The sequence below is a fragment of the Trichechus manatus genome, unplaced genomic scaffold (assembly GCF_000243295.1).
Source record: "Trichechus manatus latirostris isolate Lorelei unplaced genomic scaffold, TriManLat1.0 scaffold00105, whole genome shotgun sequence".
Taxonomy (NCBI): Eukaryota; Metazoa; Chordata; class Mammalia; order Sirenia; family Trichechidae; genus Trichechus; species Trichechus manatus.
Window position 1 is genome coordinate 7,974,360 of NW_004444041.1, and position 23,229 is coordinate 7,997,588.

The 23,229-nt window shown below is 37.6% G+C and overlaps 1 protein-coding gene across 3 annotated transcripts in view; it reads left to right on the forward strand.

The window, feature by feature from the left end:
• Nucleotides 1-23,229, forward strand: part of CCDC158 (coiled-coil domain containing 158) — a 79,861-nt gene that overhangs the window by 22,553 nt on the left and 34,079 nt on the right. For all 3 annotated transcript variants that reach the window (XM_012557493.1, XM_023737628.1, XM_004383126.2), the window contains 8 exons: nt 479-676; nt 1,831-2,313; nt 7,097-7,286; nt 9,146-9,298; nt 10,723-10,835; nt 12,937-13,095; nt 14,878-14,970; nt 16,893-17,018. In XM_012557493.1, coding sequence (XP_012412947.1) covers nt 479-676; nt 1,831-2,313; nt 7,097-7,286; nt 9,146-9,298; nt 10,723-10,835; nt 12,937-13,095; nt 14,878-14,970; nt 16,893-17,018 — 1,515 coding nt within the window. The remainder of the gene's footprint in view (nt 1-478; nt 677-1,830; nt 2,314-7,096; nt 7,287-9,145; nt 9,299-10,722; nt 10,836-12,936; nt 13,096-14,877; nt 14,971-16,892; nt 17,019-23,229) is intronic.

Here is a 23,229-nt window from a genome sequence, read left to right on the forward strand (position 1 = left end):
TGTTTCTCCTACTCTGACTATGGAGTTTTCACTCACAGTGAACACTCAGCTGTAGTTTTTCAGGGACTACAGAATGAGGTAATTGTATTCATAGTCCAACTGCTACTCCAATCCCAGTACCAGACACTATTCTGCCATTTCTGAAACAGAATAGCTAATTACTATTGTTATTCCTTTAAGCTATCAAACATTTATTACAGAAGCACACTTGATGTGAAGCATAATGTCTTTGTTAGAAAATTCAACCCATATTTTTTGAGTCTAGTACCTTGAGATTTGCTTGTAATGTTAAAAATTAAAAGTAAGCAAAATGTTATCATACTTTTCTAGGAAATACTTGCTCTTACTTACCTGGGCCCTAAAAAAAGTTACAAATTCCAAAATCAAAGATTTCTAAAGTCACATTAAAAACTTCAATGATGATTTCAATTATTTAATACTAGGGGGAAAAAGGAAAAACTTTCCTCACTTCTCTTAGGCTGATTTACATAAAAGAGAAAAGGAGCTGAGTCTGGAGAAGGAGCAGAATAAACGTCTGTGGGATCGTGACACTGGCAACAGCATCACCATTGACCACCTGCGACGGGAGCTTGATAACAGGAACATGGAGGTGCAGCGCCTGGAAGCACTTCTCAAGGCCATGAAAAGCGAGTGTCAGGGACAGATGGAGCGGCAGGTCAGGCAGGATGTGGAAAGGCTTTGCACGCTCTGAATGGTCTCCTGGAGGGTCGGGGAGGATATATTTTATGTCTTATTAGAGGAAGTTTTTTTTTTTAAAACATATGTCTGTTTTACAGCTGTAGACTCTGTGAACAATCTAAAAAAACCTGTTGTTTATTTCTAGATTTTTGACCACTTATTAAACTAAAAATATTAAGCTTTTTATCTCATTTATTTGTTGTTGAATAATTCAGCTTCCATCCATTTGTCTTTTCATTTTCATCTAGAAATTGGTAACCAAACAATTGCTTATTTCTGCTGCAGAAAAACAATCAGTATCAGAGCATAGAGAGATCTGAGGAGCAGCAGAGTTGAAGGTTTCCAACAGATGTTTTTTGTTTTTGTTTTCCCCCCAAAAGAGACTTTTTCCTTCTTTTTCCCCAAAACCAACTGAGGTTTGTGTATACAACAGGATGGGTACACTCAATTACAGTGTACCAATAGAAAAATTTGGCATGCTTTCTTAACAGCACTATACCTTCAGTACTGGAAAGACACAGTTCTAATGCCAGTTACTGCCACAGAGACAGAAAGCATCACATAAAAGTGTAAGCTTCTCAAAATGTGAAAGCAAACCAAAGGGACAAAGCTTAGACCCAAACAAAGCTTTTTCCCTATTCTCTGGCCCAACCTGGGCATGAAAAAAGAGGAAGAGAGCAACTGAAAGTTAGAATCTTACTCTTTCTCAAAGGAGGACTAGAGAATGTGAATGTGTGTTAGACAAAAGCCATTATTCATTTTTCCCGCAGAGGTATAACCAAGGGACAGGTTGAGGGGAAATAGAGAATAAGGATAGTTATCTTCAACCCTACAACCAACCCCCCATTGCCAGTGTTAATTTAAATTGGCACAGAAAGTATCCCCAGAGGAAACTTCTCAAGCTCCACATCCTAAAAAACCATTGTAGAGGAGCACTGTGACCAAGTCCTCTCCAGCTTGGTATGATTAACACATGTCATTGTTAGATCTGGAGTTCTGCAGCAACATGATAGCTAGTCTAACTAGACATTATCCAATTCATGATTTCATGTTTTTGAGTTAACTTATTATATTCCTAAGGTTACCTGTATCCTCCCTAATCCATGAAATTCTCTCTTCTTTAACAATCAGATGGCAGCAATTCAGGGAAAGAATGAAAGTCTAGAAAAAGTGTCCTCCTTGACTGCTCAGCTTGAATCCACCAAAGAGATGCTTCGCAAAGTAGTAGAAGAGTTGACAGCCAAGAAAATGACTCTGGAGAGCTCAGAGAGGACTGTGTCGGACCTGACAGCTTCCCTCCAGGAAAAAGAGAGAGCCATCGAGGCTACCAATGCAGAGATCACAAAGCTCCGCTCCCGGGTAGACTTGAAATTGCAGGAGCTGCAGCACTTGAAAAATGAAGGGGATCACCTCAGAAATGTGCAGACAGAATGTGAGGCCCTCAAGCTGCAAATGACAGAAAAGGACAAGGTGATCGAGATTTTGCGACAACAAATTGAAAATATGACACAGTTGGTTGGCCAGCACGGACGAACTGCTGGTGCCATGCAAGTAGAGAAAGCTCAACTTGAGAAAGAAATTAATGATCGGAGACTGGAACTACAGGAATTTAAGGTCTGTAGAGTTTTTGGTTGTTTAGCTTCTGAAATAATCTTTTTTCTGTAAGTAAGTATGACCTAATTTACTGAAAAGGGGTTCTTGGGGCTTGTGAACCCTCTGAAATTGTTTAAAAGTATTTGTGTCTATGTGCATATGTGTGTTTTTGTGAGAAAGGATTCATACTTTTATCAGATTCCCAAAGGAGTGTTTGGCTCCCAGATGGTTCAGAGCCTACCAGAAGAGAACAAAAATTATATAGAAAGTCCAGCTTCCCCATGAAGCCTTTCCTGATCCCACAATTTGATATATTTTCTCCATCTTCAGACTGACCTAAGTTTGACCTCTGTGTCTCACCACCTAATAGCTATAAAATATTAAACTGTTTGCTGAATATTGGCTTCTGTATCTATAAAACAAAGCTAAACAGGCAAACAAAACAAAAAAAACCCCCAACAACCTTATTGGGTTGCTGTGAGGCTTTAAATGAGAAAATATGTGTGAAGGACTTAGCCTAGTTCCTGGCTTGTAGACGATATTTAGTAATTATTAGTTCCATTCTCCCATTCCCCATTCCATGCCATTCTGAACTTTATCACAGTTTATTTGTATCCGTTATAACCTGGCTCACATTCTGTATTGTAGTGTGTATGTGTTTAAATAGCAGTGTCTCCTTTTCCTACAAGACTGCAGACTTCTTCAAGTAGGGTGCATCTGCATCTTTGTACCCTCTGCTTCATGTCTTTGTGTCTTGCACCCAGCAAGTGCTCAGTAAATATTTATTAAATTTAAAACAAATGAATGCGTTTTTTAAATTTTGATTTCCTAAGCTTCATGCCATCTGTATGTCCAACTTGGTGACAGGAGACAAATCACATAACTTCAGATGCCTGTTTCCTCATTTTAAAAACAGGGCCAATGATAGATTATTACCTATCTTATGGAAAGATACAAGTTTACTGCATATAGAACTGGAATTTTCTAGTGCTTAAGTTTTTACTTGATAATATCATAAGATTTTTTTTTAATGGCCAAACTCACCATGAAAGGGACATATAAAAGCTTTTCAATGGCCAACACTACAACTAAAACTTTAGAATAGGCTTATATGCAGGGCAAAAGAAGAGAAACAGTGATTCTTCTACCTTCCTGCCTAAAAATATGGATTGCTAGTGTTATTAAGGTACAAACAAGTGGGAGAATCCCACTGTCTTACACACTAATAATCAAGTCAATTTAATCCTCATAAAAACCTTATGAGGCACGTACTATTATTATTCCATTTTATAGATGAAAAAACTGAGACTCAGAGAGATTAAATAACTTGCCTGAGGGCAGCACAAACTTGGGATTTGATCGTAGGCAGGATATGGGCAGATATTATAGTGCAGTGGTTCTCAAACTTTGGCATGCACCAGAATCACCTGGAGGGCTTGTTCAAACACAGATCGCTGGGCCCATTCCCAGTGTTTTTGATTCAGTTAGTCTAGGATGGAACCTGAGACTTGGTGTTTCTGACAAGGTGATGCTGGTGCTACAGTAGGTCCAGAAAGCACATGTCAAGGTCTAGTGTTAGAATAGCGCAGAGAAGTGTGGATTACCTCCACACTAAGGTATGGGAACTTGAAATGGGCATTGAAGAATAGGGAAAAACTAGGCAAAGAGAAGGAAGGAGGCATTCTCGGCAAGGGAAGGCAGCTCAGTCTATAATTTAGCCTAGAGATAGCGTGGGAGCAAATACGGTTTTAGGGTAGAGAGGAGGAGATGACATGCAAAAAGCAATGTTGAAGATAAATTAATCTGGCATCATATGGACGGATGGATTGGAGAGGGTAGAAACTAGTTTTCGAGTCCCAGATATGGAACTGGAACAGCTTCGGGGCAAGATTTCCTAGGTGAGAAGAACTTTACACAGATGCAAAGAATATAGGTTAAAAACTGGAGCTTTAATGCCACATCTACTTCTGCCAAAATCCAGTGAAGAAGAAAGGAAGGGAATCCTAGCCACAGAAGGTAGTTGATATCATGGTTTCTCACCTCTTTAGGCACAGACTAACAACAAAGAAGCAGGGTGAGCTTTCTGCCAATAATGGTGGGTCCACTGTGGATTCTTTCTCACAAGGCCAGGAGGAACTGAATGTCCACCAGCTGGTCCCAGGAAATGGAAAAGGAGTACCACATGCCCAGTACATGTTCTGTTGCTTCAGGCTATCCCAGGGAAAGTCCTCCCCTTGTCATGCCCCTTGAGTCCAGCTGGATTTAGTTTGACAGTTACCACATCAGACTTTAGGACCTTTACTGCCCAGGCCCATCAAAGATGGGCAGTGAGACAAGCCTGGAGTACCACATGATTCTTTTTTAAACAGTTAAAAGCTCATCATATGTTTACATCTCAAACATAGCACTGGCCACTACGTTTAAACTGTTATACAGTCAAGTTACATTAGCTAGTTTTATATTTAAGGCCAACAGTCCTTAGTTTGGGAGGACAATCTGATGACCAAAGAAAGTAAGTTTCTCTTCAAAGGACATTTGCTTGGAAGAATCTAGGCTAGCTCTGTGCACTAGAAATATAATGTGAGTCACATGTGTAATTTTAAATTTTCTAGTAGCTACATTAAAAAAAAACAGGTGAAATTAATTTTAATAACATTTTAGTTAACTCAATATATTAAAAATATGGTGATATTTTTATGTTATAATCAACGTAAAAAGTTATTGATATTTAACATTCTTTTTTTATATGAAGTCTTTGAAATCCAGTGTGTATTTTCTACTCACAGCACATTTCAACTTAGACTAGCCACGTTTCTCAATAGTCACATGTGGCTAGTGGCTACTGTATTGGACAGCACAGACCTAGGTCCTGGGAAGAGAGGGGTTCATTGTAGGAACCTCACCAACACAGATAGAAACCAGTATGAGGATAATCCAAACTTGGAGGTTGGGAAGGAGTTGGTGAACAATTGGTCGTAAGGGATGGAGGGAAAGACAAAGCAGATGTAAAGTTTTCAATCTTAAGTGTCTGAGAGACTGGGAAAATGGTAACACCCCTAACAGAGAAGAGTCAGGAAGAAGTCAAGAGGGAAAGCCCTCTCAGTGAGGAAGGAGTAGGAGTGGTTTGGTCAGAGTTTGCAGAAGCACACCCAGCTAGGAATTTCTGGCAGTTAGTTGGAAGTCCAGAATTAGAGTTTCTATATTCATATACCCTAGTCTATTCAAAAAACCAGATCCAACCACTGCTAACCACCCTAACCCATCACCTCTCTCACTTGCTTTTGCAGTTGCCTTCTGTTGATCTCCCAGCTTCCACTCTTACCCCTTCTCCCATCACTGTTTATTCTTCACACATTTAAAAATATTATATATTTAAAACATTTTATCACCCCCATGCTGAGAACTGTCTCATAGCTTCTTATCTCAGGATGAAATTTCAAGTTCTTATATTGCCTCTAAGGTCACTTTGGTCTTGCCCATAGCGCCCGTCTCTGACTTCATCTCCTATTACTTCCCCCAGGCTCGCTTCACTCCAGCCATACTGACAGCCATGCTGTACCTCAGACACATTACCTGACCTAGAATTCTCCCCCGGCTATTCACATGGCTTGCTCTGTGACCGCCTTGAGGTTTCTGCTGAAATGTTACCTCATTAGAGAGGTCTTTCCTGACCAATTGTGTCAGCATCCCCAAGACCACCCCCAGATTCAATGATTCACTAGGAAGATTCCCAGAATTCAGAATATAAGTTGTACTCATGGCGATGATTTATTTCAGCAAAAGGATACAGGGAAATTAGCAAGGGGAAGAGGCACATGGGGTGAAGTCCAGAGAAATCAGAAACATACTTCCAAGCTTCCTCTCTCAGTAGAGTCACACAGAACTTGCTTAATTCCCCCAGCAGTGAGTTGTGACAACACGTGTAATGTTACCAACCAGGGAATCTCATTACAGACTCAGTGCCCAGGGTTTCTGTTGGGGGCTGGTCACGTAGGCACTCTACCAGGCATGTAGCCAAATTCTAGACTCCCAGAAGGAAAACAGATGTTCAGCATAAGTCATATTTTTTACACAAACAGTTTGGACACAGTGAGCCACTCTTACTGGTTAGGGTAGTTGAAACCCTCCCGAAATCCAAGCTCCCTGACACCAGCCAAGGATCAGCCTTCCATGCAGGCCTTTCTAAAGATAGAAATCTCGGGCCTGGTATGTTACTTTTCTTCTGCACATGAACTTATCTCAAGTAGTATCCCCTCCCCAACATTGACTCTCTGCCCCCTTGCTCTTCTTTTTTATTCTTGTCACTTACTGTTACCTGACACATTAAATATTTGTTTGTTGCCTACTTGTTCTCACTAGAATATAAGCTCTGTCAGGACAAGGGCATTGTTTGTTTTGTTCACTGCTATACAGGACCAGCACTAGGGAGAGGTGAGCCAAAACTTAAGGAGGTATTCACCCAGGCACCTAACTTGTCTCACCCTAGTCCTAGCCCTGCTGCTGTATCCGCAATGTATAAAGTAGTGCTTGGCACAAAGTAGGTTCTGAATAGATATTTTTTGAATGAATGAATATATAAAATAGGAATAGTGAAGAGTTGTGGCAAATGATACTGGGGATTGATATCTAAGATTTAAAAAAAGGTAAAATAAATATTCTTTGTTTTCTCCACTTACTGTTGATGCTTTAAAATAGAATACAAATTTAGTATCCTGGGAAATAGTGAAGATACTAAAATTATAGCTACACATGTATATATTTTCTTATTTCCTTTTTTATCCTTTGTATTTATCCACATATTTAGATTTTAAAAGATAAAAAAGATGCAAAGATTCGGGAACTTGAGGCCAGAGTAAGTGACCTGGAGCTGGAGAAGGTGAAGCTGGTGAATGCAGGCTCTGAACGGCTCCGTGCAGTGAAGGACATCAAACAAGAGAGAGACCAATTATTAAATGAGGTGAAAACTAGTAGGAGTGAGTTAAACAGTCTTACAGGTATGTTGCTTTGGTTCAAATTCTGCTAAAAAATAGGAGTACTATCACTGAAGTCTTAATTTTGACTCTAGGACTGTTGCAAAAGAATGGTTTCTCCTCCCACATTATAAATACGGATAGTTATGCTGCCCCAGTGGAGTTATTCATGGCCTGAAATCCTGGTAATTTTCCATAAAGAGCCTCCAACTGTCCTACATTCACTAACTATAACTTTAGTTAACCCTCAGAGCCCATGAAATTCTGTATGAGTTTTTCCAAGAGAAGGGTGAGGTAAATGAAAACCTTCTATCCTTTAAGTCAAATAGCTTCATTAGAGGTTTAATAATGAAGCAACATATATAAACAAACTTATGCAAATTTATTGAAAGAAAAAGATCCAAGTCCTTAAATTAAAAATGAAGCACTTCTAGTTCACGACTGGTATGGTACAGGCATCATTTACTTCATATACACACAAAGTCAATGATTACTGAGCATTTACTATGTCAGACACTGTGATAGGCCCTGGAAACACAACAGCAAAGCTCACAGTCTGGTTGGAGAAAAAGACACGCATAGGAATGCATTACAGTACAATGGATGAGGTACAGTGCAAGGTAGGTAAGTACAGTAGTGAGTACAGTAGAGGTACTGGGTACAGTGGGCATACCTCTACCTCCTGTAGAAGGTGATGTCTGTACTGGGTTTGAAATAGGAATATGAGCTTGGCAGGTGAAAAAGAAGTAGAAGGACGTTTCAGGCAGAGAGAGCATATGGGCAAAAGCATGAAGGCATGAAATAACATGATGTGGCCTCAGAAGTATTAGTTGGAACAAAAGTGCAAATGGATGAGGGATAAAATTTGAGACAGAATAGATAGGTAGAGCCAGACAGTGTGGAGCCAACCATGAATATTAAATAGGAAATTGTGATCAGATTTGAATTTTAGAAGGACTGAGTTAACAGGTAAATTGGAGAAAGGCAAGGCTAGAAGGACAGAGACCAACCAGTTAAGGAGGATTTTGCAGTAGTCCTGGGGAAATATGATGAGAGCTTGAACTAAGGCAGTGGCAGTGAGAATGGGAGGAGAGGGAAGATTAAGAATATTTTAGGAGACTGAATCAGTAGGACTTAGTGATTGGAGGCATTAAGTATGGGTTTCAGATTTCTAGTTTGTGGTACTGAGAGAAGAATGGTACCAACAACTGGAAGAGAGAAACCAGAAGGAAGAGTAGGCTTGAGGGCAGGAGAGATGCAGTTGGTGTGTGACAGGTGGTTTAAGACATCCACATGGAAACATCTGGGTAGACGAGGCTGGATCTCAGCAAAGAGGTCTTGGCTGTGTTTGTTCCCTTCCTATATAAATCTATCTGTTATATATAAATTCATAAATATAAATAGATATATGAATGTGTGTGTGTGTGTATTCTAGTATATTGAATAATGACATTTTGCCAGGTATTTTGTTATTAATAGAGATAAAAAGTCAAATAGGACAGTGGCTGCCTCAGGTTACGTGTAGGGTCATGAAGATTCATCTACATATAGATGGTGATTAAATCCGTTGTAGTGGATATGGTCATCCAGGAAGAAGGTTTAAAATTAAATAAATGTGAACCGATTACAATGGCTGGGAAAAAACAGTGGATAATAAGTGGGTAGAGGAGGAGGATCCACCCAAGCAGACTAAAAAGAAAGATCAGACAGATCCCTGGAGATGTGTACACGCATCTGATTTCTATAACAACTGAAGATTTAACTAAATGAGAACTCTTCCGGCTCTAAAATTCTGTGATCCCCTAATTACAAATAAAATATATTTTCTAACAGTGGGGTAGAAAAAGTAACCAGAAATCTATATTGATTATCATATTGTACAGAGGACTATGAAGTCTTAAAAAGGAATTTTCGTAACAAAAGTGAAGAAATGGAAACTACCACAAATAAGCTAAAAATGCAGTTAAAATCTGCGCAGTCTGAACTGGAACAAACAAGAAATACGTTAAAGTCAATGGAAGGATCTGATGGTCATGGTATGTTTTATGAGGTTCTTCCCCCCCGCCCCACTTTTCTTCTGTTTTTAATTTTGTTGGTTTAGCTTTACTAAAACATAAACCATTCATACTTGCCTACCACCTGTTCACAGTGCCAAATGATGTGAGAAATACACAGCAATAGGTATTAATGATGCGCATTCTCTACATAACTGCATATCTGTGGCTAACTGGAAATTTTTTGATTCCTCTTCTGTGATAAAAATGGGAAGGAACCCTGGAATTGAATTAGGATAGGGGTGCCTTCTTACCACCTAGGCCTGTTCACTTTTTACTTTGCTCCCCATGCTAATGCGGAGAGATAGGGAGATGGTCTGTTGTTTCATTTTATTCACACCATTATTAGTATGACTATATTATCTGACTCTAAGAATTAATGCTTATCTAATTAAAGTATGCATATGTCTATTTCTCAGTATTTTTTAATGTTAAAAATTTTAAGAAATTTACCTTTGAAGGTCAACTACAATCTACTGTTCAAACCAGAATTGTATTTTCTTCACAGTGGTGAACGAATAATGTCAGACTTTTGATCAATTAAAAAAAAATCAATGAATTGTGCCTGTAATAACCATGACTCTGACAGTTTAGATGTAAGAACTACATCTTTTAGTGAGAAATCAGAACTTTCATTCTCTCTGATAGTTTGTTTTTAAAGAATGGTACATTTTCTTTCTTTTTTTCTTTTTTTTTTTTACCTCTATGCTATAGCTGGACCTGACTCAAAGCTGTTGAATTTTCAAACCTCTATCCTCAGTTCACTATAAGAAACAACATAGGGTCTTCTGACCTTGAATTTTCAAGTAAGGATGAGCTTCATGTGTCTTTTCAATGGCCTGTCATAAGTATTCACGTGCCTACTACATGTCTAGAACATTCTCACCGTAACACTAGTTTTACAAAAATAATCACATAATGCTTATGCTGGTAATTTGACTACCCAGACAGCAGTGAGTTCCATGTATATGACACTAACTATGAGAATGAAAATTGAATGGTTTGTGATATCACTGGAATCTTAAGATTATTAATAGTAGATTTTTTGTGTGGTATTTCAAATGTGGATTTCTGGAAAAGTCATTTTAGTAAAAATACTGTATAACTATATACATTATTTATTATATGACTTATATGTATCTCCATATGTATAAGTATGATTTTGATCAGTATTACTGTTATCATTGGAAGTATGACAACTTACCATGGTCAATGAAATGAATTCCAGGTGCAAAGAAACCACAAAACATCACCACGTATATGATCTTTCCCTTGAAACTGCTCAGTTGCCTTGGAGAATCTTGCTTGTCACTTTCTCATAAAGTTTAAACATCAAATTGCAGTAGCCTTACAAAATTCAGGAATCTTAAAAGCTAAGGCACAGTTTGCTTCCTTTTTTTTTCCAGCTATGAAAGTGGCAATGGGGATGCAAAAGCAAATTACAGCCAAAAGAGGTCAAATAGATGCCCTTCAGAGCAAGATACAGTTTTTAGAAGAGGCAATGACAAATGCAAATAAGGTGAGTTCCTATCTTCAGTATAGGAGGAAACCAACATGTTCACTCCATATACTAAAAATCAGGATAACTTATAGCAGAGATACAAAGTACAGTGCAGAAAAGAGAAAAGCTTATTTCTGACTGAGAGAATGAGGAAAAGTTCCTAAACGAACATTTAAGCAGGATCTTGAGATAGATAATATTTTAAGTGCAGGAAATGGATAAAGAACATTCCTGGTGGAGGCATGAAATAGTTATAAACAAAGTACAGTCAGTTCTGCTATAATGTAACCTATAAGTTCCTGAAAGTTGCTGTACTATGCATTTTTGTGCAATAAAAATCACAAGGCTTATGGGAACAATGAGGTTAGGGGCACCACACGAATAAATTTTGTCAGTGACACATAAAACAAACAAACTAGGAGCCTAATAAAAACAGTAGCAGAGTTTTCCAAATGTTAAATGGTTAAGAAATACATAAATACTACAATGAGTATGGCACTTTATATTGAAAAAGAAGTTAACCTGATTTGTGGAGGTGTGTGTCAGAAGGGTTGCAGTTGTGAGTTATTCTGAAGTAGTGGAAGGAGAGTCTTCTGTAACACCAGATGTGGATGGATGGGGCTCAGTTTATACAAAGTAAACTGAGGTAGCTGGTAGATGTTTGAGGCATGTGTGCATATGTGTTTTGTGTATTCCTATGTAGCTCTTAAACTGGGTGCAGTTTTCTCTGTTCACCTAGTGTTTCTCATGTATGAAATTGTGCATAAGCAAACATGAAATTTGTATTATGTTCAAGTCGTTCCTCAATATATCAATCACTGGAATAAATTTGCCTTTTTTAAAAAAAAGAATTATAGCAGAACTGATTATAACGGAGGTGAGAAAGTAAAGGACATAAATAGAAATAGTAAGTGCAATTAAGGTAATTGCTATTTACTATCCATAATGAGCCACTGGAACACTTCTTTTAGAATGAGGCTAAATATAGACAAATATGTTCATGTGTTTATATATGCTCATCACCATATAGACTTAGTTTCTCCTTCTCTGTTCTTTCCCGTTTTTCCTCTCTTCCTTTTCACTTATCCTGAGTTTGTTCTTTTCTTTTTCTTCTTCCATTATTTGTCTATTTTTAACCGAAGGCAGTGATTATCCTCCTTCATGGTACTTTGAGCATTAGGAGGTTACTGCCTGCTGCTATAATCAGAGATGCCTGCCTCATTTAAAGAAAGATATTCATCATAGCTTGATGACATTGCCTCCAAACAAAAAGGAGGAAACCTATAAAATTAATCCTTCTTTCTTTCTGAGGCCTTTTATGCCCAACTTAATCAGAAGAGGAAAAATGATTTGCATCTGAAATGTGTATTACAATGACAGTAGCTTCTACTTATTTACAGTAAACATTTTTCTCTATGGAAAAAATATTTAAAGAAATATAGACTGAATAAATTGAGGTCATATTTTAACTTGACTGCTATACAGTTGTTATTTTTGTCTGCTTATTCCATGGTGATTTTTTATGGAATGAACTAATTTTAATAAAATTTTGTTTAATACCAAAAACTCTTCACAAGTTTCTCAGTAAGCTCATTCTAATCACTGGACTACAAATGACTTGAGGGCAGGAACTGTGTGCCTTGTTTTTATGTCATAGGATCTACAATAGATATTTGTGGAATGAATATTCAACCTTGAACTAAAATAGAAAGCCCCAAAAGCTTTAAACAAATACATCATCTTTAAATCTTTTCTGTCATTTTAAACAAGTTTTAATAAAATTTGGTATGTGATTACCCGTACCCTTTGCCATCCAGTCAATTACTCGGTCCCAATTCACAGTAACACTATCTCTTTTATGACAACACAGTTATTACATGTTTTGTGGATTTTGTCAAATATTTATTAAGCCTAGAAGTAATAATACTAATAGTGATGAAAATAAGAGAGAGTACTTAGTAACACAGTTCTAGTAGTTCTCAACTCCAACTCAAAAGCAATTAAGTGGCATGTGGATTAAATTTATTCGTTCAGAGTTCTTTAAATAAAACTTTTATATCTCCACCTAGCAGCATTTACACCAGCAGAGTATTTCTGATATTTTCCCCTCTAATTGAAGGAGAAGCATTTCCTACAAGAAGAGAAGAATAAGCTAAGCCAGGAATTGAACACTGTTGCAACAGAAAAAAACAAGATGGCTGGGGAACTGGATGCCTTGAGATCTCAGGAACGCCGTTTGAAGGAAAAGGTTGCTAATATGGAAGTTGCTCTTGATAAGGTAGCTATTCACTAAATATATAAAGTAGTTACCAACTACATATTATTAACTAAATAGAGTTGTTCTGAATGTAAGTCCTATGTCAGTAGGAACCGAGTCTGCTAATTTGTATTGTATTCTAATCACCTAGCACAAAGAAAGACTATCTTATAGAAGAGGTTTCTCTGAGCTTTAAAAACATAGTCATAATGTGTACTTTTTGCAAAGTTATCTTTTTCAGCCTAATACCAACCAAACCCATTGCCATCGAGTGGATTCCAACTCGTAGCGACCCCATAGGACAGAGTAGAACTGCCTCGCAGGGTTTCCAAGGAGTGGCTGGTGAATTTGAACTGCCAACCTTTTGGTCAGCAGCTGAGCTCAACCACTGTGCCACCAGTTCAGTCTAATAGGATGTATTAATTTCCTAGGGCTACCTTAACAAATTACCACAAACTAGATGGCTTAAAAACAACAGAAATTTGTTCTCTCACAGAAGTCTGAAATTAAGGTGTAGACAGGATTGATTTCTCCTGAAGCCTCTGAGGAAGAATCCGTTCCATGCCTCTCTACTAGTTCTGGGGGCTGCCAGCCATCTTTGGCAGTCCTTGGCTTGTACACACATCATTTCAATCTTTGTCTTCATCTTTACATTGCCTTCTCCCCTTCTGTCTCTTATAAAGACACACATCATTGAATCTAGGACTCACCGAGTTAATGCAGAATGATCTTATCTCAAGATATTTAACTTAATTATGTCTGCAAATATCCTTTTTTCAGATAAGGACACATTCACAAGTACTAGGGGTTAGGGCTTGGACATATCTTTTTGGGGCCACAATTCATCCCACTATACAGGGTCACAGAAACAGATATAAGATGTTAGATGTTCCTGATATCCTTAGTGGCCTGAATAAGTAAACATGCCTCCATGAGTACCTAACTTACCACCAACAAATGACTAGAGCACTAGGTGGAATACAGTCTATTAATAATGTTAATAAAATGATAAAGTAAAGCTAATGTTTGGCACCTTGTAGAGTCCAGAAACTACAGGTAGAGAACACAGCTTAAAGAATGAGAAGGCTTAATGACAGTATATTATTTGTCATTGCCATTTAATATAGAGGAATAAATCTCTCTTCCTTCAACTTAAAAACCCTGGAAACCTAAAAATCTACCAAAATCAGTCCTTGTGATTCCTAAGCAATCAGAGCCTTCCTGCTTAGATAAAACAATCTGGGGTCTCACCTGTGCCAGCTTGCTTCTTCAAACAAGATACATTGACTCACTTAATGAATTTCAGTTGTGGTTGTTTTTATATAAACTTTTATAGTTTGCTCTTGAAAACCCTGGTGGCATAGTGGTTAAGAGCTACAGCTGCTAACCAAAAGGTTGGCAGTTCGAATCCACCAGGCACTCCTTGGAAACCATATGGGGCAGTTCTACCCTGGCATATAGGGCTGCTATGAGGCGGAATCAACCTGATGGCAACAGGTTTTGTTGTTTTTTAATAAACTGTTATGTTTTTATATGTTTGCTCATCTCATCCTTAATTCATTCATTCTTCTGAGTACCCTCCACATATTAAATGCTAGGGATATGCTGGAGATACAGAGGATAAAGACATGGCCCCAGTTGCTCTCAGTTTACTGAATATAACAGATAAACAAATAAATCATTGCAATACAGTTGTCCGAGAGTGGAAGAAGTGTCCTCAAAGACATAGCAGCTCTGCATTTATAGGTTAATAAAATAAAAATAAAGATCAACGATAAATCACATGTGGTTGCTTGATTGTAGGCATCTTTGCAGTTTGCAGAATGTCAAGATATAATACAGCGCCAGGAACAAGAATCTGTGCGCCTAAAACTTCAACACACTTTGGATGTAAAAGTAAGTTTGTTTGCTTTTTATTATAAGTAGTAATTTAAGCAAAAATAATGCCTTTCTTTGATATACTTTTACATTTTCTTCATGTACCTTAAATGCATTCAAGTCTACTTTCAATACTGATACTAGCAATTATAAAATTTGTACAAACATTGTTACATACTACACCAGTTTTTTTTCATATTGAATTACTGTGCTTTAGCTTAAAATGAGAAAGTGCCACGTAAAAATGCCTGCCTTGGAGATATCTGAGGGAAGAATATTCCGCACAGAGGGGTCCAGCAAGTGCAAAGGCCCAAAGCAAGAGTGTGTTTGGCTTGTTTGGGGAATAGCAAAAGTGATGTAATCTGTGTGACAGACAAAAATATGTGTTTTTTGTATGTTTTTTAATTTCCAGTTTCTCTTAAACAACTGTGTAACTCAGTGCCTCTTGAAGGGGAAATATTGAATAGTAGATCAGAATCCCAAGAGGTGTGTGTGGTGAGGGGGTGGGAGATGAGGCTGTCTCTTCTCTTAGCTCAGTTATGGCACCTGCCTCACCTCATATGGGCTTCCAGTCCTCAGGGCTCGGCGAAAAAGAAGATACTGGGATCATCCCGTCAAATTGTCAAATCTGAGGGTGAATGGAATACCCACTAGGTATTTGTAAGAAGCCAGAAAACTCATATTTACTTTCAGATGGGGAGAATTTGAATCTATATCTCCAGATTTGAAAGTCCAGTATATTAACTCATTGGACACCTGGTCCTTCTCTTTGATATTTTAAAAAGAGGCTAAAAACAGAATTGTGAATCCATGTTCCAAAATGCTACTCTCAGATTCTGGGAAAGAGCACAAACTCTGAGTTTTATCTTGTTTGTCCAACTAATCTCCAGTCATTTATATAACATCATGTTTCATCCATTGGATGGCTGTAAGCCAGTTTCTAGCAGAAGTTTCCTTTTTTAATCATCCCTGAAAGGAAAGAATGTGGCCGTGTCTGTCTTGCCATTTTCAAGGGCTGTGGTGATACCAGTAGCTAGCTGCTGGCTTCTGGTCTTTGCTGCAGTCACTTGAGAATGTAAAGCTCTCCCAAAATACTACAGTTTTGGAACTAGAAAGAAAACTCAGCAGTATGTAGCAAGAACCATAAGGATACTCGTACCCTTTGTTTCTCAGTCCACTCCAAACAATTTCAAAGAAATGTCATTCATCTGACCCACAAATATATATTCTCAAACATGTTCACTCTGGTACTTTTTGTAAATGTAAAAAAAATGAAAAACCACCAAAATATTCAACACTATGGAATTTGTTTTAAAAACTAAGATACAGTAAATTAAAAGAATATTATACGGCCCTAAAATAATTGTGAAAACTGTGTACATTCAACAAATGTTCATTGAATGCCTACTATGTACCAGGCAATGTGCAAAGTGCTTCACAAACTGTTCTAACAAGGGGAATATGCAGATTTTAACAACAAGAGCAAAAAAATGTGTTTTTTAAGAGTAGTACATTTTCCACTAAAATATATGCCTACTTTTCAGAAGTATATTTTAAAGTTGTAGAAATACTTTAAAGCCTCACTAATGGATACTTGCATAGACAGGAGCACTCCATAAATGTAGAGAAACTTTCTCAGTAGTATACCAGAGCTAGCATGGAGTCTTTTTGCCAGAAGTTAGAAACCAGTGTAATAACATCCTAGGTATGTCTTCACCTCTGGATTGCTTTATCAGTTAGAAGTGTGAGTGCATCTACCTAATCACATACTTAGTCCTCAGAGTAACTTGGACATCTTGAATCATCTTGCTTAATACTTAACTATGTGTAAGTTCAACATGTAAGACTAAAATTATGCTTGAAAAAATATGTTTTTATATCACAATTCTTTGTACTTATAAGTTGGAAATTATTTTGCTCACATCTATATTGTTTTCCAGGAACTTCAGGGCCCTGGATATACTTCAAATTCTTCTGTGAAATCACGCCTTCTACAGCCATCATCTGCTGCTCGTTCTCATTCTAATGTACCATCTTCCCAGTCTACAGGCAGCTTCCTGTCACATGTAAGTAACTAGATGTCTTAGTTATTTAGTGCTGCTATAACAGAAATACCACAAGTGGGTGCCTTTAACAGACAGAAATTTATTTTCTCACAGTTTAGGAGGATAGAAGTCCAAATCCAGAGCAGTAGCTCTAGGGGAAGGATTTCTCTCTGTCAGCTCTGGAGGAAAGTCCTTGTCTTTTCAGCTCCTGCTTCCTGGTTTCTCCATGTGTCTTGGCATCTGCCTTCCCCGTCTCTGCTTCTCTTGCTTGTTTAATCTCTTTTATATCTTTAAAGAGATTGACTCAACACACACTCTACACTAATCCTGCCTCATCAACATAACAAAGACAACCCATTTCCAAATGGGATTATAGAGGCATAGAAGTTAGGATTTACAACACATATTTTGGGGGGACACAGTTCAATCTATAACATTCCACCAATTGGCCCTCCAAAATTCATGTTCTTTCCACATGCAAAACACATTTGTGCCAACACATCATCCCAAAAGTCCTAAATCACCTCCAAGTCCAAAATCTCATCTTCTGAATTATCTAAACCAAATATGGGTGAGACTTTAGGTGTATTTCATCATGGGGCAAAATTCCTCTTCATCTATGACCCTGTGAAATCTAGAATACAAATTATCTGCTTCCAAAGTATAAGGGTAGAACAGGCACAAAGTAGAGTTTTCCATTTAAAAACGGGAGAAATTGTAGAGAAAGAAGGGATAATGGGCACTAGGCAAGTCCAAAACCCAGCAGAACAAATCACATTAGGTCTCAAGGCTTGAAAATAATCCTCTGTTCTCTGAGACCCTCGGGTCAATGGCCCTGCCCTCCAGACTCTGGACGTTGGCAGTGCCCTTTAGATTCAGTATGGAGGCCCCTCAGCCCTGGGCATCAGCTCTGCCTTCTAGGCCCTCTGAGATGGCAACTCTGCCCCCTGGGCTTTAAGTGGGCCCATTCTCTTAGTCCATCTGACTGGTGACCCCAATCCCTCAGCCTTGGTAGGCCCCATTCTTTTGCCCCTTGGCCGTGGCAGCCCTATTCCCTCAGCTTTGGTTGGCGGCTCCATCCCCTGGCACACCTTGATGGCAGCCCCATAATCCAGAACCAAGTTGGCAAAGATCCAACTCTTTGAAATCTAGGAAGCTGTGGCCCCACCCCTTGAGATCCCGGAGACTGTGGTCCCACCCTTTGAAATCGAGAAGGCCCTGCTTCCTGTGCGCCTTCCAACAGTTCTGCTGATCTCCAAGCTGCTTCTGAATGGTCCTTTTCTTTTCTTGGTGGACAACAGATGTAGCTCCTTTGGCCTATTTCCTGCCTGTAGAATTCTAAGAGGCAGACAACATTCTTCCCTTTCATTCTTTCTCTGTCCCCTTCAGTCTAAGCTGATGGGTTTTTTTACTGCGGTAGTTGGTTAGATCCATCACTCACAGGCTTACTATCTTTAACAAAAAATTTTGTAGCCACATCTTTGGTGAACATTTCAGGACATGTGTCCTTAGTTTGTATAACAGAATTTTCCAAATCTTTAAATTCTGTTTTCATTTTGCGCAGTTCATTTTTAAGTCCATCTCCTTCCTCTCACATTTTACTACAAGTGGCAAGGAGAAACCACAAGGCCTCTGTATGATCTTGCTTAGAGATCTCCTCACCCAGATATCTAAGTTCATCACTTACAAGTTCTTCCTTCCACCAAACATTTGAACATAATTGAGACAAGTTCTTTGCCACTGCATAAAAAGCACTGCCCTTCTTCCGTTGTCTAATTGCATGTTCATCATTTTCTTTTAAAGCCTCACCAAAAACACATTTTAGTGTCCACATTTCTAGCAACATTCTGTTGTTGGTGCCATACGTATTCTCTAAGACGATAGAGGCTTTCTCTGTAACTCTCCTCACTTCCTTCTGAGCCCTCACCAGAATTCCCTTTGACATGCATAATTCTACCAACAGTCTCTTCAAGGCAATCTAGGCTTTTACTATTAGGCACCTTAAAACTCTTCCAGCCTCTATCCATTACCCAATTCCAAAACTGCTTCCACATTTTAGATATCTGTTAGAGCAGCACTCCACTCTGCCGGTACCAGATTCTGTCTTAGTTATCTAGTGCTGCTATAACAGAAATACCACAACTGAGTGGCTTTAGCAAACAGAAATTTATTTTCTCACAGTTTAGGAGGCTGGAAGTCCAAATCCAGAGTGCTGGTTGTAGGGGAAGGCTTTCTCTTTCTGTCAGCTCTGGAGGAAGATCCTTGTCTCTTCGGCTTCTGCTTCCTGATTTCGCCACGTGTCTTGGCATCTATCTTACCCCATCTCTACTTACTATCTTGCATTTAATCTCTTTTTGTATCTCAAAAGAGATTGACTCAAGACATACCCTATACTAATCCTGCCTCATCGACATAACGAAGACAGCCCATTCCCAAATGGAATTATAACTACAGGCATAGAGGTTAGGATTTACAACATATATTTTTGGGGGACACAATTCAATCCATAACACTAGTTTTATAATCCATGAAGCAAAGGACATAGTATGTAAGTAATATTAAATTGGAAGAATTTCATTAAAAATAATGTATCTATAATTATGGTATTTTCAGTTGCTGGATTTTAGATTTATACATTTTCTTGTAAATCCAACAAAGTTTAGATGAATGAAAAAAAGATTTTTTTTGCTATTTGTTGCTTTCTCTGGGAAAAACAAACATGAAGTATTCAGTAGGAGTAATGATAACAATAATTATTCAAGTAACTTATTTACTAGCCCTATTTTCAATTCTTTGGTTATTTGCATCACAAACATTTCGGGATTACAAAGCAAACATTGAGATAGCTAAAATAAGCATCACTTAAAATGCCAAAGGCAAATTGATGGTATATTTAATGCTCTTATCAAGATGAAAATAAATTGCTGTCTATTGTTTTTCATGATCTACATGTGAAATTATTTATAATCATAAGAATTTTAGTAACCATAAATCATTTTTACTCCCATTAATTAAAATATTAGCAACTTTAGAACATTTGTAGTTTAACCTTTCAGAAAAAATATATGGGTAATGTAAAATTCAGGCTTTGTCTCCTCTGAAGGTAGATATTTATGGAACCATTAATCCCATAATCAACTAGTGTTCAAGTCTGACTCTAAAGAAATAAGACTTATTCCATAAATCAGACATGAAAATCAGTTTCATTAGTTAAAAGTCTTATGTATGACAACATGATCAGCAGTAGCCTAGTAGTTATTCTTCCTGTACCATTTAAATGAAAATTATGTAGATCAGATTAAAAGTGGAAATGGAATACTCTCACCTCGCATATGCATACAATTTTTAATGTTCAAGAAGCTAAGGTAAAGTTGTTAAGGTAAAGGTCATATCTTCTTAATCTTTGTATTCTTGGCATTATGGAGAAGAAAACTATGTTGCATACAGGAGGTACTCAAAAGTTATTTATTGCTGAAACATGTTTACTCTGTGGACTTTTTTTCTGTTCTTTGACATTTAAGTGTTGAATTTTATTTTATTTTATTTTTTCTGCATTACTTTATAATATTCCCTCCTGGGTTTTTTAAATAGTTAATACTTTAATCAGTAAAGATTTTTAAAAATAGTATTATAAAGTTCAGTGAAAAAGCAGAATATAAAATTTTATATTTTATATGACACATGATTTCAATTGAGAAAAACAACCTGGGCATATGAAATTTTAAAAAGAAATATACTAAAATATTAACAGTAGCTCTTTCTGTACTTCCCAAATGTTCTACAATGAATTCATTCACCCATTTGACAAATATTTACTGAGTACCTACTATATGTTAGGCACTGTTCTAGGCCCTCGGAACACATCAGTGAACAAAACAAAGAAAGAATGTGTATTACTTTTATAGTGTAATATTATAAACATTTTTAAGTAAGAGAAGTTAATTGTATAAAGCATTCTTGACAATCTATTTGGAAAATATAGTTTGTTTTTAGAATAATCATTAAAAACTTAATAGACACATACTAGTACTTTTTCAGTGATGAATGAAATTCTTTATATCAAATACAGTCTGTGTATTAAGAAGCTCGCAAAACCTACTAAGTTGGCTTTTGGATGATAAGAAGTCATGGAATTTCACAGCTGATCTTTCTACATGACCCTAGAGATCATCTATTCCAGATCCCTCATAAGAGATGAAAAATCCAAGGCACAGTATATTTAACTGACTTGCCCAAGGTCACACAAAGTAGTTAAGAGACACATCTGGAACTGGAAGTTCTTGGCCCCTTTACTCCTGGTCTGATGTTCTTTGTTGTTGTTTGTTTGTTTAGGTTATTTGGGGGAGGATTTCAATTTAACTTTTATCAAAGTAACATCTACATACTCAAAATGACCCCATGTGACACAGTAGAGCTGCCCCATAGGATTTTCTACGCTGTAATCTTTACAGGAGCAAATCACCAGATCTTTCTCCTGAGGAGTCACTGGGTGGGTTCGAACAGCTAACCTTTCAGTTAGCAGCCAGGCACTTAACCGATGTGCCACCAGAGTGCTATGAGTTGAAATCTACTCAGTGACACCGAACAGCAACAATATGTACTTAGTTTTAACGATAAAATGATTTTATAAGTCTTAAAACAAAAAGCAACAGTCTTCTGCCCTTTGTCTGCCCATCTCTTGAGTTCCAGTTCTAGAGAGAACCACATTCAACTTCTAATAATACTGATATTATTATTCTATTGTTCGATAGACTATTATATTATTCATTGTTTAATAGTTTATTTTTCGGTGCACTCATGTGAAGTGCACAGTTAACACATCCAACTTCCAGGTCAAGAAACAGAATATTGCCAGCACCACAGAAGCTTCATCATACCCCTCCCAATCACTATTCCCTTCTTTTTCCCCAGAGGTAACCATTATCCTGTCTTGTATGTAACCTCACAGGTTAGCTTTACTGTTTTTGAAATTTGCATTAATGAATTATGCACACATCTTCTCTAGTGTCTGTCTCTGCTGTCAGTATGTTTGTGAGATTCATCCACATTTGTTGTATATAGCTATATTCAATGTTAATGCTGTTTAGTATTCCATTATATAAACATAGCACAATTTCTTTATCAATTTCAAGAGTGAACATTTGTGTTCTTTAGTTCTCAGAGTATGGATTTTGTTTATTTGATAGTTTTCTCCCCTCCATTTTCTCAGTTCTCTTTCTGGAATTCCTATGAGTCACCTTTTAGACCTCGTGGTTTGATTGTCTAATCTTCTTTACATGTGACTCCTGTTTCTTATCTCTTCATCTTTTATTCCCACCTTTTGGAAATTTCTTCGACTTATCTTCCAGCTTCTATTGAATTTTTTTCTGTTATCATATATATTTTTTTCATTTCCATGATTCTTTTTTTATTCTCTAAGTCATTTAAAAAAATTTTTTTAATTGTACTTTAGATGAAGGTTTACATAACAAATAGTTTGTCATTAAACAGCCAGTACACATATTGTTTTATGACATTGGTTAACAACCCCACGACATGTGAACACTCTCCCTTCTCAACCTTGAGGACCTTTGTTTTTGGTGAAAATATACATAGCCAAAGTTACACCATTTTGTAAGTTTCTACATGTACAATTCAGTGATGTCGATTACATTCTTCCATTTGTGCTGCTATTCTCACTATCCTTTTCCAAATTATTCCATCACCATTATCTTCAACTCACTGCCCCCTAGGTTTCCCATCAAACCTTTTGAGTTGCTGTTGTCAATTTGATCCCACAAAGATAATTCTTTTTTTTATTTGTACCTTAGATGAAGGTTTGCAGAACTAATAGTTTCTCATTAAACAGTTAGTACACATATTGCCCTATGACAATGGTTAACAACCCCATGACATGTCAACACTGTCCGTTCTCAACCTTGCATTCCCTGTCACCATCTTTCCTGTCCCCTCCTGCCTTCTAGTCCTTGTCCCTGGACTGCTGTGCCTCATTAGTCCTGTTTTGTTTTATGAGGCTGTCCAATCCCCAGCTGAACGGTAAACTTCGGAAGTGAATTCACCACTGAGCTAAAAGGGTGTCCAGGGGCCATATGCTTTGGGTTTCTCTGCTCTCTTTCAGGCCAGTAAATCTGGTCTTTTTTGTGTGTGTTAGAATTTTGTTCTACATCCTTCTCCAGCTCTGTCCAGAACCCTCTGTTGTGATCCCGGTCAGAGCAGTCAGTGGTGGTAGCCG